This window comes from Saimiri boliviensis, chromosome 2 (assembly GCF_048565385.1).
Source record: "Saimiri boliviensis isolate mSaiBol1 chromosome 2, mSaiBol1.pri, whole genome shotgun sequence".
Lineage (NCBI taxonomy): Eukaryota > Metazoa > Chordata > Mammalia > Primates > Cebidae > Saimiri > Saimiri boliviensis.
Genome location: NC_133450.1, coordinates 76,458,215 through 76,478,264, shown reverse-complemented (window position 1 = coordinate 76,478,264; position 20,050 = coordinate 76,458,215). Strand labels below are relative to the sequence as shown.

The 20,050-nt window shown below is 36.3% G+C and overlaps 1 protein-coding gene across 9 annotated transcripts in view; it reads right to left on the bottom strand.

Annotated features, from left to right (window-relative positions):
• Window positions 1-20,050, bottom strand: part of ATP8B4 (ATPase phospholipid transporting 8B4 (putative)) — a 302,163-nt gene that overhangs the window by 138,213 nt on the left and 143,900 nt on the right. For all 9 annotated transcript variants that reach the window (XR_012516263.1, XM_074393624.1, XM_074393622.1 and 6 more), the window contains one exon: window positions 9,996-10,039. Coding sequence is in view for 8 of the 9 variants with exons in the window: in XM_074393624.1 (XP_074249725.1) it covers window positions 9,996-10,039 (44 nt within the window). In the remaining variant the exon portion in view is untranslated. The remainder of the gene's footprint in view (window positions 1-9,995; window positions 10,040-20,050) is intronic.

Genomic DNA, 20,050 nt, shown 5'->3' with positions numbered 1-20,050 from the left:
GTGAATTTGGTCCTGTCAACATGATGCTATTTGGTTATTTTGCACACTAGTTGATGTGGTTTGTTTTTGTTTGTTTGTTTTTTTCTTTGTAGTGTCATTGGTCTTTATATTTTGGTGTGTTTTTGCAGTGGTTGTTACTCGTTTTTCCTTTCCATATTTAGTGTTTCTTTTAGGAGCTCTTGCACGGCAGGCTTGGTGGGAACAAAATCCCTCAGCATTTGCTTGTCTGGAAAGGATTTTATTTCTCCTTTACTTATGAAGCTTAGTTGGACTCGGTATGAAATCTTGGGTTGAAAATTCTTTTATTCAAGCATGTTGAATATTAGCTCCTAATCTCTTCTGGCTTGTAGAGTCTCTGCTGAGAGGTCCACTGTTAGTCTAATGGGCTTCCCTCTGCAGGCAACTTGGCCTTACTCTCTGGCTGCCTTGAACAGCTTTTCCTTCATTTGAACCTTCAAGAGTCTGGTGATTATGTGTCTTGGGGTTGATCTTTTCTTGAAGTATCTTAATGGTGTTCTCTGTATTTCTGAATTCGTATGTTGGTCTGTCTTGTTAGGTTGGGGAAGTTCTGGATAATATCCTAAAGTGTGTTTTTCAGCTTGTTTCCATTTTCCCCATCTCCTTCCGGTACTCCAATCAATCGTAGAGTAGGTATTTTTATGAAGTCCCATATCTCTTGGAGGCTTTGTTAATTCCTTTTCATTCCTTTTCTCTATTCTTGTCTGCCTGTCTTATTTTAGAAGGTCATCTTCAAACTCTGTTATCTTTTCTTCTGCTTGATCAGTTCCATTGTTGATACTTATATATGCTACACAAAGTTCTCATGCTGCGTTTTTCAGCTCCATCAGGTCCTTCATCTTCCTCTCTAAACTGGTTGTTCTAGTTAGCCATTCCTCTAACCTCTTATCAATGTTCTTAACTTCTTTGCATTGGGTTAGAACAAGCTCCTGTAGCTCATGATAGTTTTGTATTACCCATTTTCTGAATCCTACTTCTGTCAATTCATCCATCTGATCCTCCATCCAGTTCTGCGCCCTTGATGGAGAGATGTTGTGATCATTTAGAGGAGAAGAAGCACACTGGCCTTTTGGGTTTTCAGCATTTTTGTTTTGTTTTGCTGTTAATTCTTTCTCATCTTCATGAGTTAGTCTACTTTTGGTCTTTCAAGCTGCTAACCCTTGGATGGGATTTTTCTGGGTGCATTTATTGTTGTTGTTGATGCTGTTATCACTTTATGCTTGTTTGTTTTTCTTTCAGGTCACTCTTCTGCAGGGCTTCTGCAGTTTGCTGGGGGTCCACTTCAGGCCTTATTCAGCTGACTGGCTTTCATGCCTTGAGATGTCACTTGAGGAGGCTGGAGAGCAGCAAAAGTGGGTGCCTTCTGCTTCTTCTGGGACCTCTGACTTCAAGCATACCAACCTGATGTCAGTAGAATCACACTTGTATAAGGTGTCTGACAACCCCTGTTGGAGGGTCTCATCCAGTTGGGTGGCACAGGAAGGAGGGCCCATTTAATGAAGCACTTTGTCCCTTGGGGGCGAGGTATTGTTTTACTAGGGGGAAACCCACTCATCTGGGCTTCCCAGATCCCTAAAAACTATCAGGAGAGGCTAAGTCTGCTGGTCTGCTGAGACTGCGGCCACCCCTCCAGCTAGGGGCATAGGCCTAGGTAAATCCAAATTCTATCCCTGAGCCTCTGGCTGGAGTTATTGGAGATCCTGCAGGGAAGCACCACCCACTGAGAAAGGATGCATCAACGTTAGGCCTGAAGAGGCCCTCTGGCTGCAGACTACCACAGCCAGTGTGTTGGGCTGTGGGGACAAGTCTTGGGACCAAATAGTCTAGCCTCCCTGGCTCCAAGTGCAGCCTAGAGCTATAGAAATGGGTGCTGCCCTTCCCCCACCCAAGAAGCTTAGCACTTTAGGCAACTGCAACCTCCATTGTTAGTTGCTGCTCCCTCCCTGGAGGAGCTCAATAGGCTTAGACAGCAGGCAGCAGCGGCAGCCAGTGCTGGTCACCCCTCTCCCAGGAGTTAGGTAGGCTAGAATCTGCACATTCCAGGGTGGGGATGCTAGACCTTGGTGGCGTGGTTTTGCAAGTAGGATATTCCTATCTATGGGCTGCACAGTTCTGTGAAAAAAGCAGTTTCCCCAGCTGGGTAGCACGTTTTACTGCCTCCCTTGGCCAGGCTCGGGGGATGGGGTACTCCCCTTCAGGTGGGCTGCCACATCACACTGCTTTTCCTTCTCTCCATGGGTCACACCAGCCTTCTAGACTATTTTGATCAGATAACCTGGATACCTTGGTTGTCTGTGAAGGGTTCACATGCTTATTATGGTGGTTTTGTTTTGTTTTGTTTTTTTATGGATGCTTCTGAATGCCACTGTTTTCAGTTGGCCATTTTGGCCCTGACCTGGCTTCCCTACTTTTGAGGTTTCAGGACTAGGACTGGCTTCCTTGCTCCTCAGCTTGCAGATGGCCTACTGTGGGACTTCATCTTGTCATTGTGTGAGACAATACTCCTTAATAAACTCCCCTTCATATATACATATATCCTATTAGTTCTGCCCCTCTAGAGAACTCTAATACAGCAACTGTATTAGAATACATTGATAAATATTGTTAAATAGGACCTAATTAAACTAAAGAGCTTCTTCTGCACAGCAAGAGAAACTATCAAGAATACAAACAGATCAAGAAGACAACCTACAGATTGGGAGAAAATATTCACAAACTATGCACTCAAAAAAACTTTAATATCCAGAATCTATAAGGAACCTTAAATCATCAAGCAAAAAATGAATATACCCAATAAAAATTTGGCAAATGACATGAACAGACACTTCTCAAAAGAAGACATACAAGTCACCAACAAAAATGAAGAAATGCTCATGATCACTAATCATCAGAGAAATGCAAATCAAAATCACAGTGAGATACCATCTCACACCAGTCAGAAAAATTTTTGTTAAGTCAAAAAACAACAGATTTTGGTGAGGCTGAGGAGAAAACGGAACACTTATACATTATTGGTGGGAATGAAAATTAGTCCAGCCACTGCGGAGATTTCTCACAAAACTAACAGTTGAACAACCATTTGACTCAGCAACCCTATTACTGGGTATATTCCTAGAAGAAAATAAATCATTCTACCGAAAGGGCACATGCACCCATATGCCCATTACAGTGCTATTCAGAATAGCAAAAAAACAGAATGAACCCAGGTGCCCATCATCAGTAGACAGGATGAAGAAAATGTAGTAAATATACATTATGCAGCACTATGCAGCCATGAAAAAAAGAACAAAATCATGTATTTTACAGCAACACAGATGCAGCTGGAGGCCATTATCTTAAGCAAACTAATGCAGAAACAGAAAACCAAATACCACACGTTCTCACTTATAAGTGGAAGCTAAACACTGGGCACACATGGACACAAAGATAGGAAAAATAGACAGTGTGAATTATTAGAGGTAGCATACAGAGAGGAAGATAGGAGCTGAAAAACTTTATCTTGGGTACTGTGCTTACCTGGGTGATGGGTTCTACTATATCCAAAACCTCAGCATTCTGCAATATGCCTTTGTAACAAACCTGCACATGTACCCCGATTCTAAAATAAAAGTAGAAAAAAGAAAACACACACACACACACACACACACACACACAGAAAATCTCAAGTATTGTTGAGGATGTACAAAGATTGGAATCCTGGTACACTGTTCACAGAAATGTAAAACGGTGTAGTCACTACAGAAAACAGTATGAAAGTTCTTAAGAAATTAGAAATAAAACTACCACACTATCCTGCAATCCCTTATATGTCCAAAGGAACTAAAATCAGGATATTGAAAGGATATTTGCACTCCCATGTTCATTGCAGCATTATTCACAATATCCAAGAGGTAGAAACAACCTAAATCTCCATGAATAGATACATACGTAAGGGAATGATAGATACATACAATGGAATATTACTGAGCCATAAAAAAAGAAGGAAATGCTGTCATATGCTACAATATGTATGTCTTGACATTTCTATAAATGAAAAACACTGGTTACAGAAGGACAAATCCAGAATTCTTCCCCTTTTATGAGGTCTTTAAAGTAGTCAAACTCATAGAAACATAAAATAGAATGGTGCTTGCCAGAGACTGGGAAAATGAGAACATGGTGATTTGCTATGCAATTTGTATAGAGTTCTGTCATGCAACATGAAAAAATTCTAGAGATTTGCTATGTGCTTAGAGTTAACAATACCATACTAAACACTTAAAAATTTGTTAAGAGTAAAAAACAGAAACAAAATGAATAAAATGGAATTCAATAAAGAACAGAACTAAATAGTGGGAAAAGATTCAATGCTAAGTAAGATCCCTATTAATGTACTGACTTTTGGAACGCACAAAATGTACTTTTAAAAGTTTACGACTCAAGTACTATCCCTGTAATAATGTCTTTGCGAAAACATTTGACGGGAAATAAGTTCGACAGATGCTTTGTCTTGGAGATTGTAGAATAATATTTTATACTTTATCCAAGTATATGAGATGACCTATACACAAGACACTCAGTTACTTATGTTGGTCCCAGAATCACAGAAACTTATTTAATCACAGATTGTTTTGTTTACATAATAAAATTTGAAAACAACTGCGTTAGAAGTTTTTAAATTTTTAAATATTTAAAATAACTACACACACACACAGACAGACAGACACACACACACACACACACACACACACACACACACATTCTGACCAGTCAATTCTAAAATACACACTGGCCTTGGACTTCCCTAAAAACATCCAGAGAAGAAACTGTGGCCCAAAGAGATTACAGACAAACTATCATTCAAATATAAAGTTAACAAATAACTCTGTACAGATATTTTTGAGACAGGGTATCACTCTGTCACCCAGGCTGGAGTGTAGTGGTGAGATCACAGCTCATTGCAACCTGGAACTGATGGGCTCAAGTGATCCTACTATCTCAGCCTCCCAAGTGTCTAGGACTACAGGCGTGCCCCAGCATGCCTAGCTAATTTTTTTGTTGTTGTTTATAGAGACAAGGTCTCACTATGTTGCCCAGGCTTGTCTCAAACTCCTAGCCTCAAACAATTCTCCTGCTTCACCTCTCAAAGTGCTGTGATTATAGGTGTGAGCCATCACACTTGGCCTCAATAGATACTTCTTATGAAGCATTCTTGAAATTAAGAGAGTGAACCTCAGCCAAATAGAAAAACAACTGAAAAAAAAAAAAACACACACTGAAAAATGGACTAGTTAGTGGTGAACACAAAATAACTTTAGCTGAAGGACTAGGTCTAAAATAAATAGATTAGAATGACAAAACAAAATGTAAATATTACACACTTGACTATGTGAAAAGATTGCTAAAAAAAATTGGGAGAAGATGCTGATTTCCTCATTGTGGTATTTGAAAAACAGAAAATATCATTTTAAGCTGCAAATGGACTCACAGGAATTAGTATATGTTTCAGATTAAAAGTACTATTAAGAAAAATATTAGAAAATATGAGTAAAAGAAAGAAATAATCTCATCATTGTTCATATTACGAAACTGATAAACACTAACTTAAGTATTATGTAAACGCTGGAGAGTATACAGTATAGAAACAATAAAATACTTCCTTAAATATTACAAGAAATGCATACAAACACACAGAGTAAAAGAAAGAGACCATATAAGGAAGTAACTACAAATCACAAAGATAAAAAATAATAACCTAAAATACTATAGCAGAACCAAGACAAGGTATTGCCCCTGTAAATGGACCAAACTCATTAAAAGATTGGAACTCAAAGCAAAAGAAAAATATAATTCTGTGTCATACACAAAACATACACCTAAATCAAAGTAATTCAAAAACTTTGAATATAAAAGGTGGGCAAATATAAATGAAAACAAAAAAGAAGAATAATGATCTTTATATCAAATCAGGTTTAAATCAGGGCAAGAAGTGAATGAGCCAAAAAGGAGTATGTTAAATTGTATTATTCATAATAAAAGTTAAACCATTATGATCATCGATGTAGCCAAAAACTAGCATCAATACGCAATAAAACAGAATTTGGAACGTATATGACCTATAGACAGAAAGTATGATAAGAACACTTTAATTAGCTGCTTTAACTCAAACAGATAACATAAATAAAAGATAAATAATTATATAGAAGATCTAAATAATACAGTTAACAAGATAGAGCTTAATTATATATAGCTATAATTCCAAACTTTAGAACACATATACTTTCTTCTTAAGGATCCTGAAACATTAATAACAATTAACCTTATTAAGCCACAAAGAAAACCTCAATAAATTCTAAAAAGTAGCAATAATAAAAATATATTCTTTTATTAAAAGTGCAATAAAGTTAGGGAGAAAAACACCCTTACCATCTGGAAATTTTAAATTATTCCTTTAAAAGTTATGGTTCAAACTCAATGGTTCAATTTGAATTCATTGATATGACAAAAATAAAGATAAAATGATAATATAAAAATAAAATTAAAATACTTTAATAAACTACATGCCAAAATACATGTAATAAAACTAAAGCAGTGTTCAGGGGGAAACTGTTAACCAAAAATATCTGTATTCTTAAAAAACAGAAAAGAATACAAATAAATAAATTAAACATCCAAGTATGAAGTAAGGAAATGCAAAAAAAAGAAATTTAAGGAATACAGGAAGAAGGCATTAATAAAGAAGCATAATTTACTGATTAAAACCCAGGAAAAAAAAAATAAGTAAATCCAACAGCTATACTTCTTTGTGGGAGAAAGGGGCAACTAAACTATTTACTAACATAATCAGGAATAGACCAGAATGACAGTTAAGGAATAACAAAAAAGAGCCACAGATAAAGAGGAAATTAAAGGACTTATGAGTCTTTGAAAGTAAATGTGAAAATAAATGTGAATTTAAAAGATTAGTCTTCGCAAATAAATGTGAAAATCTGATTGAATTTCATAATATTCTAAGAAAATATAATTTTCCAAATCACTCCAAAAGAGATAGAAATTCTAAACAGATAACTACTGTAGACAAGAATACAAAGAACGTTATCTAAGAGATATTATGTGAAATAGCACCAGGTTTACATAATTTTATAGGGAGATTTTATGAAAACTTTAAAGCATATATTATTTTGATTGTACATAAACTGGGCCACAGAATACAAAAAGAAGGAGAGATCCCTTATTTATGTTTCTAAAGCAAATATAACATTGGTAGCAAAACATATATTACCCCAAAAAAGAACACTGCAAATGCATGTCTCTTACAAAGACAAATGTGCATATCTAAATAAGCATTAGTAAACAGAATCTAGTAGCACATTATAAAACAGTTTAACATAAGTGGCATTTATTCCAGGAAAATATGGAAGAAATTGAATCTGTTAATACAATTCATCATATTAATATATCCAGGGAAGAAAAAACAGTTTATTATCCTCATAGGTGACAAAGGGCTATCGGTTAAATTCAGTATCCAACTTAGACTTTAACAAAATAAATTTTATGTGTGAAAATAAATTTATATATTGAATAGATGAATATTCCAAAAATCTATCTATTCCAGTCCAATTTTTAAATTATGTTTAATGAGACAATGCTAGAAGCATATGCACTAATGTCGGAAACAAAGATACAAATAAAAGGCCATATTACTTTGCATTATTTTAGAAGTACTAACCAATGCAATTAGATAAGAAAAATAAAAGTAAAAGAGATGGAATGATGGGTAAAACTGTCTCTATTTTCAGATAGTATGGTTATATACTTGGAAACCCCACAGAAAAAGACTAAAATTTACTATAAACAAAAGAAAATATAGTAAGATAGTGGTATACAAAATTAACAATCAAATTTATTGCTTTCATATTAAGAGTCATAATGGAGAGAAAGACTCCAGGTGGAAACAATAACCAAAAAAATTAACTGCATACCTAGGAATAATTGTTTGCAATGAGCAAGGTATATATGCAGAAAACCTGAAAATGCTTCTAAGAGGCCCAAAATATGACTTAAGTAGCTTTAAATACATGCTATGTTCTTGGATAAAAAGATTCAACATCATAAGGATATTTATACTTCATAAGATATTCAATAAATTTAACATCATTCTAACAAAAATATAATGAGGAAAGTTAAGTAAGCAGAACAGTTTAAGGAATATCTAGGGGAAAAGAAAGCACTGAAAAAAAAAAACTAGTCTTACCAAATGTCAGAGCCTTGCAATTATTTTACTTTATTTTATTTTGAGATGGAGTCTCACTCTGTCACCCAGTCTGGAGTTATAATGGTAAGATCTCAGTTCTCTGAAACCTCTGCCTCCCGGGTTCAAGCAAATCTGCTGCCTCAGCCTCCTAAGTAGCTGGAACTATAGGTGTTCGCCACCACACCCAGCTAATTTTTATGCTTTTAGTAAAGACAAGATTTCACCATGTTGGCCACGCCAGTCTCGAACTCTTGACCTCAGGTGATCTGCCCACCTTGGCCTCCCAATGTGCTGGGATTACAGGCGTAAGCCACCACACCCGGCCTTTGTCAATAATTTTAAAAGTATGATACTAACATATGCATAGAAAGAAAAGGGAACACATCAAAAGTTCAGTAATAGACCTAGTACACAAGTTTGCCTTGTTATAAAGGCAACATCCCAAATTGGCGAAAAAAAGAACAGACTTTTAAGTAAATGGGTAAAGTCAGTAGTCATCTGGAAAAACATATATTTGGACTTATACTTTACATGCCACACCAGGATAAAATCCAAATGAGTCTAAAATTTAAATGCAAAACATTAACTCTATAATGATGGTGTGCTTTATAGTTACGGCATAAAACTCAGTGACAGAGGGAGGAAAAAGTGATAAACTCAACTACATGAAAATAAAGTACTTCTCATAGCAAAAATACCAGAAAAAAAAATCATGGGACAAATGACAAATTGAAAAAAGAATACGTAAAACTCATTTCACAAATACTTATTTTCCCTAATATTACGTAAAACTCATTTCACAAATACTTATTTTCCCTAATATTACATAAAACTCATTTCACAAATACTTATTTTCCCTAATATAAAAATAAACAAATTAACAATCAAATAGAAAAAAATGAGTAAAAAATTATGAACCAGAAACTTACAGAAATACAGTAAGCTCTTAAACATTTGAAAGTACATCCAACATCACTTATAATAGGAGAAATTAAAATTAGAACCAATATTGCTATACTCATTTTTTATATAATCTCATCAAAAATCACAAAATTTGGTAAAACACTGCATTGGTGACAGTGGGGAAAAATCAGACACTCTTAAACTTGCTTGTGTCAAGGTAAATTGTTATGAATTCTAAAAAAGGCAATTTGCAATATTTACCAAATTATGAATGCACATACCTTTTGATTTAGTAATTTCATTTCCAGAAACAGATGCTATATTCCCTAACATGTGAAATAACTTATGTACCCAGTTATTTGTGCTGTATTTTCTTTAGTAGGAAAATACTGAAAATCTTAAATGTCCATTAGTGTCTCTTCATATTAACTTCTGGAACATCAATATGACAAAATATCATTCAGCCATTAAAAAGAATGAGAAAGTACTTTTTAAAAAGTATTCTAGAAAGATCTCCAAGACACGCTGTGGAGAAAGTTGAAGAACAGTATGTAAATTATGCTACCACCTACATGATTATCTCTCCTCTATGTAAAAGGTGGGGGAATATAATAGCTTGCATCTGCATAAATATCTCAAGAATAAAAAATAGAAGGAAATTTCTGGTTGGGGAATCTAGATGAGAAGGAATTTGGAACCATATTAATCTATTTTTTTAATGTTATACATTAAGTATCTCATCTGGTCTTAGTGGAAATTAGGACACTAAAAGTTTGTCATTTTCTTAAAAGCACATATAATTTGAAATTAAACTAAGAATAAAACTTTATCACTTCCATACCTGAGTTACTTCCGTCTTCTGACCTAGGTCATCACGTACTTCACCTGACAAAACAAAAATTGAGAATTAAAAGTAAGTGAAATGAAATTAGATTTAGATATTTCATTTTAAGGAATACACTTATTATTTATTACAGCCATATTACTGTAATATGTAATATGTAATATCATTACTAGACGGCATTATGAATTTAAACAGAGAAATGGTTTTAGGAATATTTTCAAACTGTAACCCTAAACATGGCAATTATGCAGTGAGACATTTGTGTTTGCCCAAGATTGGACTAAAATGCAGTAGGCATTAAAACAAAATGAGCAATCATGTTTTTCTGTAAATGTTATCATTCTGTTATCACATTATCTATGAAATTTACAAGAGGCAAATTGTTGTCTTCCACATTATTCCCACTTTTGAGAAATCCAGAATCACATCCTAGCCAGACCAATTCACCCCGGTGTAGAGCTTTGCCTATTTTGGTTTGGACCAGATAAATCTGTGTAGTATCAAGGTCAAATTAGTATGTAAACTTTAAACAATACCAGTACTTTCTGCAGGCAGAAAACATAGCCATCCATGTGTCAGAAATTTAAAATAACTTTTTTCTCAGTATAAAGCTAATATGTACTTATTATAGATATAATGGACATTTACAATGGGACATTTACAATATGAAATAAAAATCAAATAGTCCCTTCATCCAGAAATAACTAGAATTTGTAGAAAGATCTTTATTGTATATTTTTATATACAGATATATTCACCATATTGTTCATAAACTTCTTGTTCTTGCAGTTTTTAACCATATAAAGTAGGCAAATTTCTCCTACAAATTAAAGTCTGTTGTGAATCTTATTTTGAATGGCTGTACAGTAGCCCATGATTATAGATGTAGCATAATTTATTTTCACTTTCCCTATTATGGGGCATTTATTTTTTAAATTTTTGCTTGACAGTGGAAGGTTTCATACTATTTGCCAGGATTATATTTCTTTTCATAATAATAATGAGTTACTTAAAGAAACTATCATCAGAGTGAACAGACAACCTACAGAATGGGAGAAAATTTTTGCCATCTATCCATCTGACAAAGGTCTAATATCTAGAATCTATAAGGAACTTAAAACAAATTTACAAGAGAAAAAAACCAACAATCCCATTAAAATGTGGGCAAAGAACATGAACAGACTTCTCAAAAGGAAGAATACATGGAGTGAACAAAGATTTGAAAAAAAGCTTAACATCACTGATCACTGTGGAGATATACAAATCAAAACTACAATGAGATACCATCTCACACCCATCAGAATGGCTATTAATAAAAGGTCAAAAAATAACAGGTGCTGATGAAGTTGTGGAGAAAAAGAAACTCTTATACACTGTTGGTGGAACTGTAAATTAGTTCAGCCATTGTGGAAGACAGTGTGGCAAACCTCAAAGACCTAGAGGCAGAAATAACATTTGATCCAATAATCCCATTACTGGGTATATACCCAAAGGAATATAAATCATTATATTATGAAGATACATGCACACATATGTTCGTTGCAACCCTATTCACAGTAGCAAAGACATGGAATTAACCTAAATGCCCATGATTGATAGACTGAATAAAGAAAATGTGGTACATATACACCATGGAATACTATGCAGCCATAAGAAGGAATGAGGTCATATCCTTTGCTGGGACATGAATGGGACTGGAATCCATTATCCTCAGCAAACTAACACAAGAACAGAAAAGCAAACACTGCATGTTCTCACTTATAAGTGGGAGCTGAATGATGAGAACACATGGACACACGGGGGACAAAGCACACACTGGAGCCTGTTGGCAGGGGTACAGAGAGAGAGCATCAGGAAGAATAACTAAGGGATGCTAGGCTTAATGCCTAGGTGATGAAATGATCTGTCCAGCAAACCACCATGGCACGCATTTACCTGTTTAACAAACCTGTACAACCTGCACTTGTATCCCTGAACTTAAAAGTTGAAAAAAAAAGAGATACTTGAATCAACCCTGTGCCAGGCACTTAAATTATCACTGATCCTTATAATAAACTTATAAAGTGAAGATTTTCATTTCTATTTTATGGATAAGGGAAACACAGAATGGTTCCAAATGACATGACTGAACGAAAACTAAAAAGTCAGCATAGTGGGTTTTTAATCCAAATTCTCTCTCTCTTCACTATGCAACGCTATGAGCACCAAGCACTTGACAAGCAGTTATCTGTTGTTTCTCTGGGGCGTTGGTCTGAGTCTGGAATGCTGTACAGTTGCTGTGTGGGAGGAGTCCCTGAGCTAGTGATTGAAACTGGCCTAGCACCTGGAATTTAAATCTCAAATTCACCGTGTTATGCTCTAGTGGTTACTCTGTATGCCATCACTCTAATAAAATGATGGAAGAAAGAAAAACAAAACAAAACTGTGTCTTTGTGTTAAATGGTCTGCATCCTCCCTTCAATAAAAGCCCATTTACACGGCTGTTGATAAAAGTGAAGAAAAATTGTCTATGAAGGTAATATTTCTTAGCCAGGAAATAGAATATTTAGATAAATTAAAGTAGAATGTTAAATTTTCCTAAGGCCTGCATCTGTGACATATATATGCCCAAGTTGTACGAAAACAAGAAAAAATGATTCTGAAACATTCTGTGAGTGCTTTAGTAAGAATTTATTTTAATGGTATTATAAATGCATTATAAATTGTAACAGCATATAAATTAAGAGTCTAAAGGGATTACTTAAATCTTTAAGTTACTTTCCTGCATTTTATGAGAGGAATTATAAGCCATCATGGGATTTGCAAATTTGGAGAGTTGCAAAGATCTTGAAATATATATTTTGTAAAAGTCAAGGGCTTTCTCCAAAAATAGGGTCTTTATCACAAAAGGTGACAAACATTTCTACAAATGAATCTTGCTCCACATGTCTGATAATTCCTTTAAAATTGCTTCCTAGAAGTGATTTTATTATTAGATCTACACATGGCAAAAAAATTCAAAAGGTCCCCAAAATTCAAAATATTTTCAATATTCTAATTAAAGATTTTCCATTTAAACTATTTTTGGATTAAATCAATATTTTTAGAAAGTCTCTGAAAATAATGTCCAATGAGAACTTTTTAAGGGAAGGTTCTATGTTATTTACCAGTCCTTATGATACCAATGTAAGATTAATATATTGATATAACAATGCAACTGAGGGCTTGTGGAAGTCCAAGTTGGAAATCATCTTGTCCACTGCCAGAGAAGGCAGAAGAGCAAGCTGGGAGTGGAAGACAGCTAAGGAAATCATAATGAACATGGGTTGTAGGGATGTGGGTAACCAAAGAAGGTCAAAAGGTAGGAGAGTGCAATCATCAACTTCTTGTATTCTTAGTTTTGTTTAGGGTCAAATCTCACTTTAAAATAATTGGCAATATGTGAAGTTTCCCATCAGGGGACAAAGGAAAAGTTCCTTGCTCTTTCTTGGATTTCCTTTACTTCTTGATATTCTCATATTGAGAAACTAGACACTCAGAGTCCCATGAAGGGCCACTGGGAGAACAGAGGAATCTGAATAGAAAGTTCTGCAGAGCTTTTGTGTTCTAAGCAGAAGGAACTATCTGCTAAATGGCCAGCGCTGGAATGACAAAGGTCACATATAAATAGAATGCTTGAAAAGCAAAATAAAGAGCATGTATTCTGATAAAAGCATGCAAACAAGAAGTGGGTATTAATGAAACAGACTATCTGGCCATTCAAGGCAGTTCTGTAAATGAATAGTAGCTTCCCAAAACCACATGCACTTATATAACCCCCAGAGCTGATAGGAAGCAAGTATAAAATGCTGCCCTTACTGAGATAACTCAGGTGGCCAAGAACTTGTCCTCCCTAGGATATGGCTCTACTGAGCACTACAGAACAGAATGACACAGCTGGGGGAACCTGGGAAAGATGATCAAATAGGATTAGCTCCAGTCTGTAGCTCCCAGCAAGATCAATGCAGAAGGCAGGTGATTTCTGCATTTCCAGCTAGGTACACAGCTCATCTCGTTGGGACTAGTAAGACAGTGGGTGCAGCCCACAGAAGTGAGCCAAAACAGAATGGGATGCTGCCTCACCCAGGAAGCACAAGGGGTCAGGTGATTTCTCTCCCCTAGCCAAGGGAAGCCATGAGAGACTGTACCGAGAAGAATGGTACATTCCGACAAAGATACTGTGCTTTTCCTATGATCTTTGCAACCAACAGACCAGGAGCTTCCCTTGGGTCCCTACACCACAAGGGCCCTGGGTTTCACCAGCACAAAACTGGATGGCCATTTGGGAAGACACTGAGCTAGTTTTTCATACCCCAGTAGTTTTAGTAGTTTTAGTAGTTTTTTAGTAGTTTTTCATACCCCAGTAGCACCTGGAACACCAGCGAGGCACTCCCCTGGAAAGGGAGCTGAAGCCTTCACTCCCCTGGTAAGAGGGCTGAAGCCAGGGAGCCAAATGGTCTAGCTCAGCAGATCACACCCCCACAAAGCCCAGCAAGGTAAGATCCACAGGCTTGAAATTCTCACTGCCAGCACAGTAGCCTGAAGTCAATCTGGGATGCTCCAGCTTGGTGGGGAGAAGGGTATCTGCCATTACTGAGACTGGAGTAAAGATTTTTCCCCACACAGTGTTAACAAAGCTGCCAGGAAGTTCGAACTGTGCAGAGCCCACCACAGCACCACAAAGTCACGATAGACAGACTGCCTTTCTAGTTCCTCCTCTCTGGGCAGGGCATCTCTGAAGAAAGACAGCAGCTCCAGTCAGGGGCTTATAGATAAAACCATCTCCCTGGGACAGAGCACCTGGGGGAAAGGGCAGCTGTGGGTCCAGATTCAACAGATGTAAAAGTTCCTACCTACCAGTTCTGAAGTGAGCAGTGGATTTCCCAGCACAGCACTTGAGTTCTGCAAAGGGACAGACTGCCTCCACAAGTGGGTACCTGATCCCCATGCCTCCTGACTAGGAGACACCTCCCAGCAGGAATCAATAGACAATTCATGCAGGAGAGCTCCAACTGGCATCCAGCAGGTGCCCCCTGGGAGGAAGCTTCCAGAGAAATAAACAGGCAGCAATATTTCCTGTTCTGAAGCCTCCACTGGTGATATCCAGGCAAATAGTGTCTGGAATGGACCTCGAGCAAACTCCAGTAGATCTACAGCAGAGGGCCTGACTGTTAGAAGGAAAACTAACAAACAGAAAGGAATAGCAACAACATCAACAAAAAGGATGTCCACACAAAAACCCCATTTGAAGGTCACCAGCATCAAAGACTAAAGGTAGATAAATCCAGGAAGATGAGGAAAAACAAGTACAAAAAGGCTGAAAACTCCAAATGCCAGGATACCTCTCCTCCTCCAAAGGATCAAACTCCTTGCCAGCAAGGGAACAAAACTGGACAGAAAATGAGTTTGACTGACAGAAGTAGGCTTCAGAAGGTAGATAATAACAAACCCCTCCGAGCTAAAGGAGCATGGAGTAACCCAATGAAAGGAAGCTAAAAACCTTGAAAAAAGGTTAGATGAATTGCTAACTAGAATAACCAGCCTAGAGAAGAACCTGATGGAGCTGAAAATCACAACACAAGAACTTTGTGAAGCATACACAAGTATCCATAGCTGAATCAACCTAGCAGAAGAAAGGATATCAGAGATTGAAGATAAACTTAATGAAATAATGCATGAGGACAAGATTGGAGAAAAAAGAATGAAAAGGAATGAACAAAGCTTCCAAGAAATAATGGGACTATGTGAAAAGATCAAACTTACATTTGATTGGTGTACCTGAAAGCAACGAGGAGAATGAAATCAAGTTGGAAAACATTCTTCAGGACATTATGCAGGAGAACTTCCCCAACCTAGCAATACAAGCCAACATTCAAATTCGGAAAATACAGAGAACACCACAAAGATACTCCTCTAGAAGAACAACCCCAAGAAACATAATAGTCAGATTCACCAAGGTGGAAATGATGGAAAAAATGTCAAGAGTAGCCAGAGAAAAAGGTCAGCTTACTCACAAAGGGAAGCCCATCAGACTTAAAGTGGATCTCTCTGCAGAAACCCTACAAGCCAGAAGAGAGTGGGGGCCAATACTCAACATTCTTAAAGAAAAGAATTTTCAACCCAGAATTTCATATCCAGCAAAACTAAGCTTTATAAGTGAAGGAGAAATAAAATCCTTTACAAATAAGCACATGCTGACATCTTCTGTCACCACAAGGCCTGCCCTCTAAGAGCTCCTAAAGGAAGCACTAAATATAGAAGGGAAAAACTGGTACCAACCACTGCAAAAACATACCAAATTGTAAAGGTCATCGACACTAGGAAGAAACTGCATCAACTAACAGGCAAAATAACCAGCTAGCATCACAATGGCAGGATCAAATTCACACATAAATGTAAATGGGTTAAATGCCCCAGTTAAAAAACACAGACTGTCAAATTGGATAAGGAGTCAATGTGCTATATTCAGGAGACCCACCTCACATGCAAAGACATACATGGGCTCAAAATAAAGGGGTAGAGGAATATTTACCAAGCAAATGGAAAGCAAAAAAACAATACCAGGGGTTGCAATCCTAGTCTCTGATAAAACAGATTGTAAACCAACAAAGATCAAAAAGACAAAGAAAGACATTACATAATAGTAAAGAGATCAATACAACAAAAATATATATGTACCCGATACAGGAGCAACCAGATTCATAAAACAAGTTCTTAGAGATCTACAGAGAGACTTAGACTGCCACACAATAATAGCGGGAGACTCTAACACCACATTGTCAGTATTAGACAGATCAATGAGACAGAAAATTAACAAGGATATCCAGGACTTGAACTCTGCTCTGGACCAAGCGAATTTAATCGACATCTACAGAAGTCTCCACCCAAATTCACAGAATATACATTCTTCTCAGCACCACATCACACTTATTCTAAAATTGACCACATAATTGGAAGTAAAACACTCCTTAACAAATGCAAAAGAACAGAAATTGTAACAAAGTCTCTTAGACCACAGTACAATCAAATGAGAACTCAGGATTAAGAAGCTCACTCAAAACTGCACAACTACATAAAAACTGAACAACCTGCTCCTGAATGACTACCGGGTAAATAATGAAATTAAGTCAGAAATCAAGAAGTTCTTTGAAACCAATGAGAATAAAGATACAACATACCAGAATCTCTGGGACACAGCTAAAGCAGTGTTTAGAGGAAAATTTATAGCACTAAATGCCCACAAGAGAAAGGGGAAAAGGTCTAAAACTGATAACATAAATTCACGATTAAAAGAACTAAAGAAGCAAAAGCAAACAAATTCAAAAGCTAGCAGAAGACAAGAAATAACTAAGATCAAAGCAGAACTGAAGGAGATAGAGGCACACACACAAAAAGAAACCACTTCAAAAAAATCAATAAATCCAGGAGCTGGTTTTTTTAAAAAAGGTCAACAAAATTGATAGACTGCTAGCCAGACTAATAAGAGATAAGAATCAAATAGACACCATAAAAAATGGTAAAGGGATATCACCACTGATCCCACAGAAATGCAAACTACCATCAGAGAATACTATAAACACCTCTACTCAAATAAACTAGAAAATCTAGAAGAAATGGATAAATTCCTGGACACACACACTCTCCCAAGACTAAACCAGGAAGAAGTTGAATCCCTGAATAACAGACCAATAACAAGTTCTAAAATTGAGGTAGTAGTTAATAGCCTACTAAGCAAAAAAAAAAAAAAAACACATGACCAGATGGATTCACAGCCAAATTCTACCAAAGGTGCAAAGAGGAGCTGGCACCATTCTTTTTGAAACTATTTCAAACAATAGAAAAAGAGGGACTCCTGCCTAACTCATTTTAAGAGGGTAGCATCATCTCAATACCAAAACCTGGCAGAGACATAACAAAAAAAGAAAATTTCAATCCCATATCTCTGATAAATATCAATGCAAAAATCCTGAATAAAATACGGCAAACCAAATCCAGCAGCGTGTCAAAAAGCTTATCCACCATAATCAAGTCAGATTCATCCCTGGGATGCAAGGCTGGTTCAACATACGCAAATCAGTAAACATAATCCCTCACATAAACAGAACCAATTACAAAAACCACATCATTATCTCAATAGACGCAGAAAAGGCCTTCAATAAAATTTAACACCTCTTCATGCTAAAAACTCTCAATAAACTAAGTATTGATGGAATTTATCTCAAAATGGTAAGAGCTATTTATGACAAACCCACAGCCAATATCATACTGAATGGGCAAAAGCTGGAAGTATCCCTTTGAAAATCGGCACAAGACAAGGATGGCCCCTCTCATCACTCCTATTTAACATAGTATTGGAAGTTCTGGCCAGGACAATCAGGCAAGAAAAAGAAATAAACAGTATTTAAATAGGAAGAGAGGAAGTCAAATTGTCTGTTTGCAGATGACATGATTGTATATTTAGAAAACCCCATCATCTCAGCCCAAAATCTCCTTAAGCTGATAAGCAACTTCAGCAATATCTCAGAATTCACAATCAATGTGCAAAAATCACAAGCATTCCTGTACACCAGTAATAGACAGAGAGCTAAATCATGAGTAAACCTGTGAGTTGTATTCCTAGGTATTTTATTGTCTTTGTAGTAATTGCTACCACTACTCAGGGAAATAAGAGAGGACACAAACAAACGGAAAATATTCCATGCTCATGGATAGGAATAATCAATATCATGAAAATGGCAATACTGCCCAAAGTAATTTATACATTCAATGCTATCCCCATCAAGCTACCATTAACATTCTTCAGAATTAGCAAAAAACTACTTTAAATATCCTAAGGAACCAAAAAAGAGCCCATTTAGCCAAGTCAATTTTAAGCAAAAAGAACAAAGCTGGAAGCATCATGTTACCTGACTTCAAACTATACTACAAGGCTACAGTAATCAAAGAGCATGGTACTGGTACCAAAACAGATATAAAGACCAATGGAACAGAACAGAGGCCTCAGAAATAAAATCACACATCTACAATCATCTGACCTTTGACAAACCTGACAAAAACAAGCAATGGGGAAAGGATTCCCTATTTAATAAATGATGTTGGGAAAACTGGCTAGCCATATGCAGAAAACTGAAACTGGACCCCTTCCTTACATCTTACATAAAAATTAACTCAAGATGTATTAAATATTTAAACATAACACCTAAAACCATAAAAACCCTAGAAGAAAGCCTAAGCAATACCATTCAGGACATAAGCATGGGCAAAGACTTCATGACTAAAACACCAAAAGCAGTGACAACAAAAGTCAAAATTGACAAATGGGATCTAATTAAACTAAATAGCTTCTGCACAGCAAAAGAAACTATTATCACAGTGAACAGGCAACCTACAGAATAAGAGAAAATTTTTGCAATTTATCCATGTGACAAAGGGCTTATAACCAGAATCTACAAAGAACTTATAGAAATTTACAAGAAAAAAAAACCTCATCAAAAAGATGGGAAAAGATATGAAAAGACATTTCTCAAAAGAAGACATTTATGTGACCAAAAAACATATGGAAAAAAAGCTTATCATTACCTGTCATTAGAGAAATGCCAATCAAAATTACAATGAGATACCATCTCATGCTAGTTAGAAGCGATCATTAAAAAGTCAGGAATCAACAGATGCTGGAGATGATGTGGAGAAATAGGAAAGTTTTTACACTTGGTGGGAGTGTAAATTAGTTCAATCATTGTGGAAGACAATGTGGCAATTCCTCAAGGATCTAGAACCAGAAATATCATTTGACCTAGCAATCCCATTACTGGGTATATACCCAAAAAATTACAAATTACTGATGAGTTTATGTCCTTTTCAGGGACATAGATGAAGCTAGAAACCATCATTTTCAGCGAACTGACACAAGAACAGAAAACCAAACACTGCATGTTCTTCTCACTCCTAAGTGGGTGTTGAACAATGAGAACAAACGGACACAGAGAGGGGAATATCACACAGCAGGACCTACTAGTGGTTAGGGGCCAGAGAAA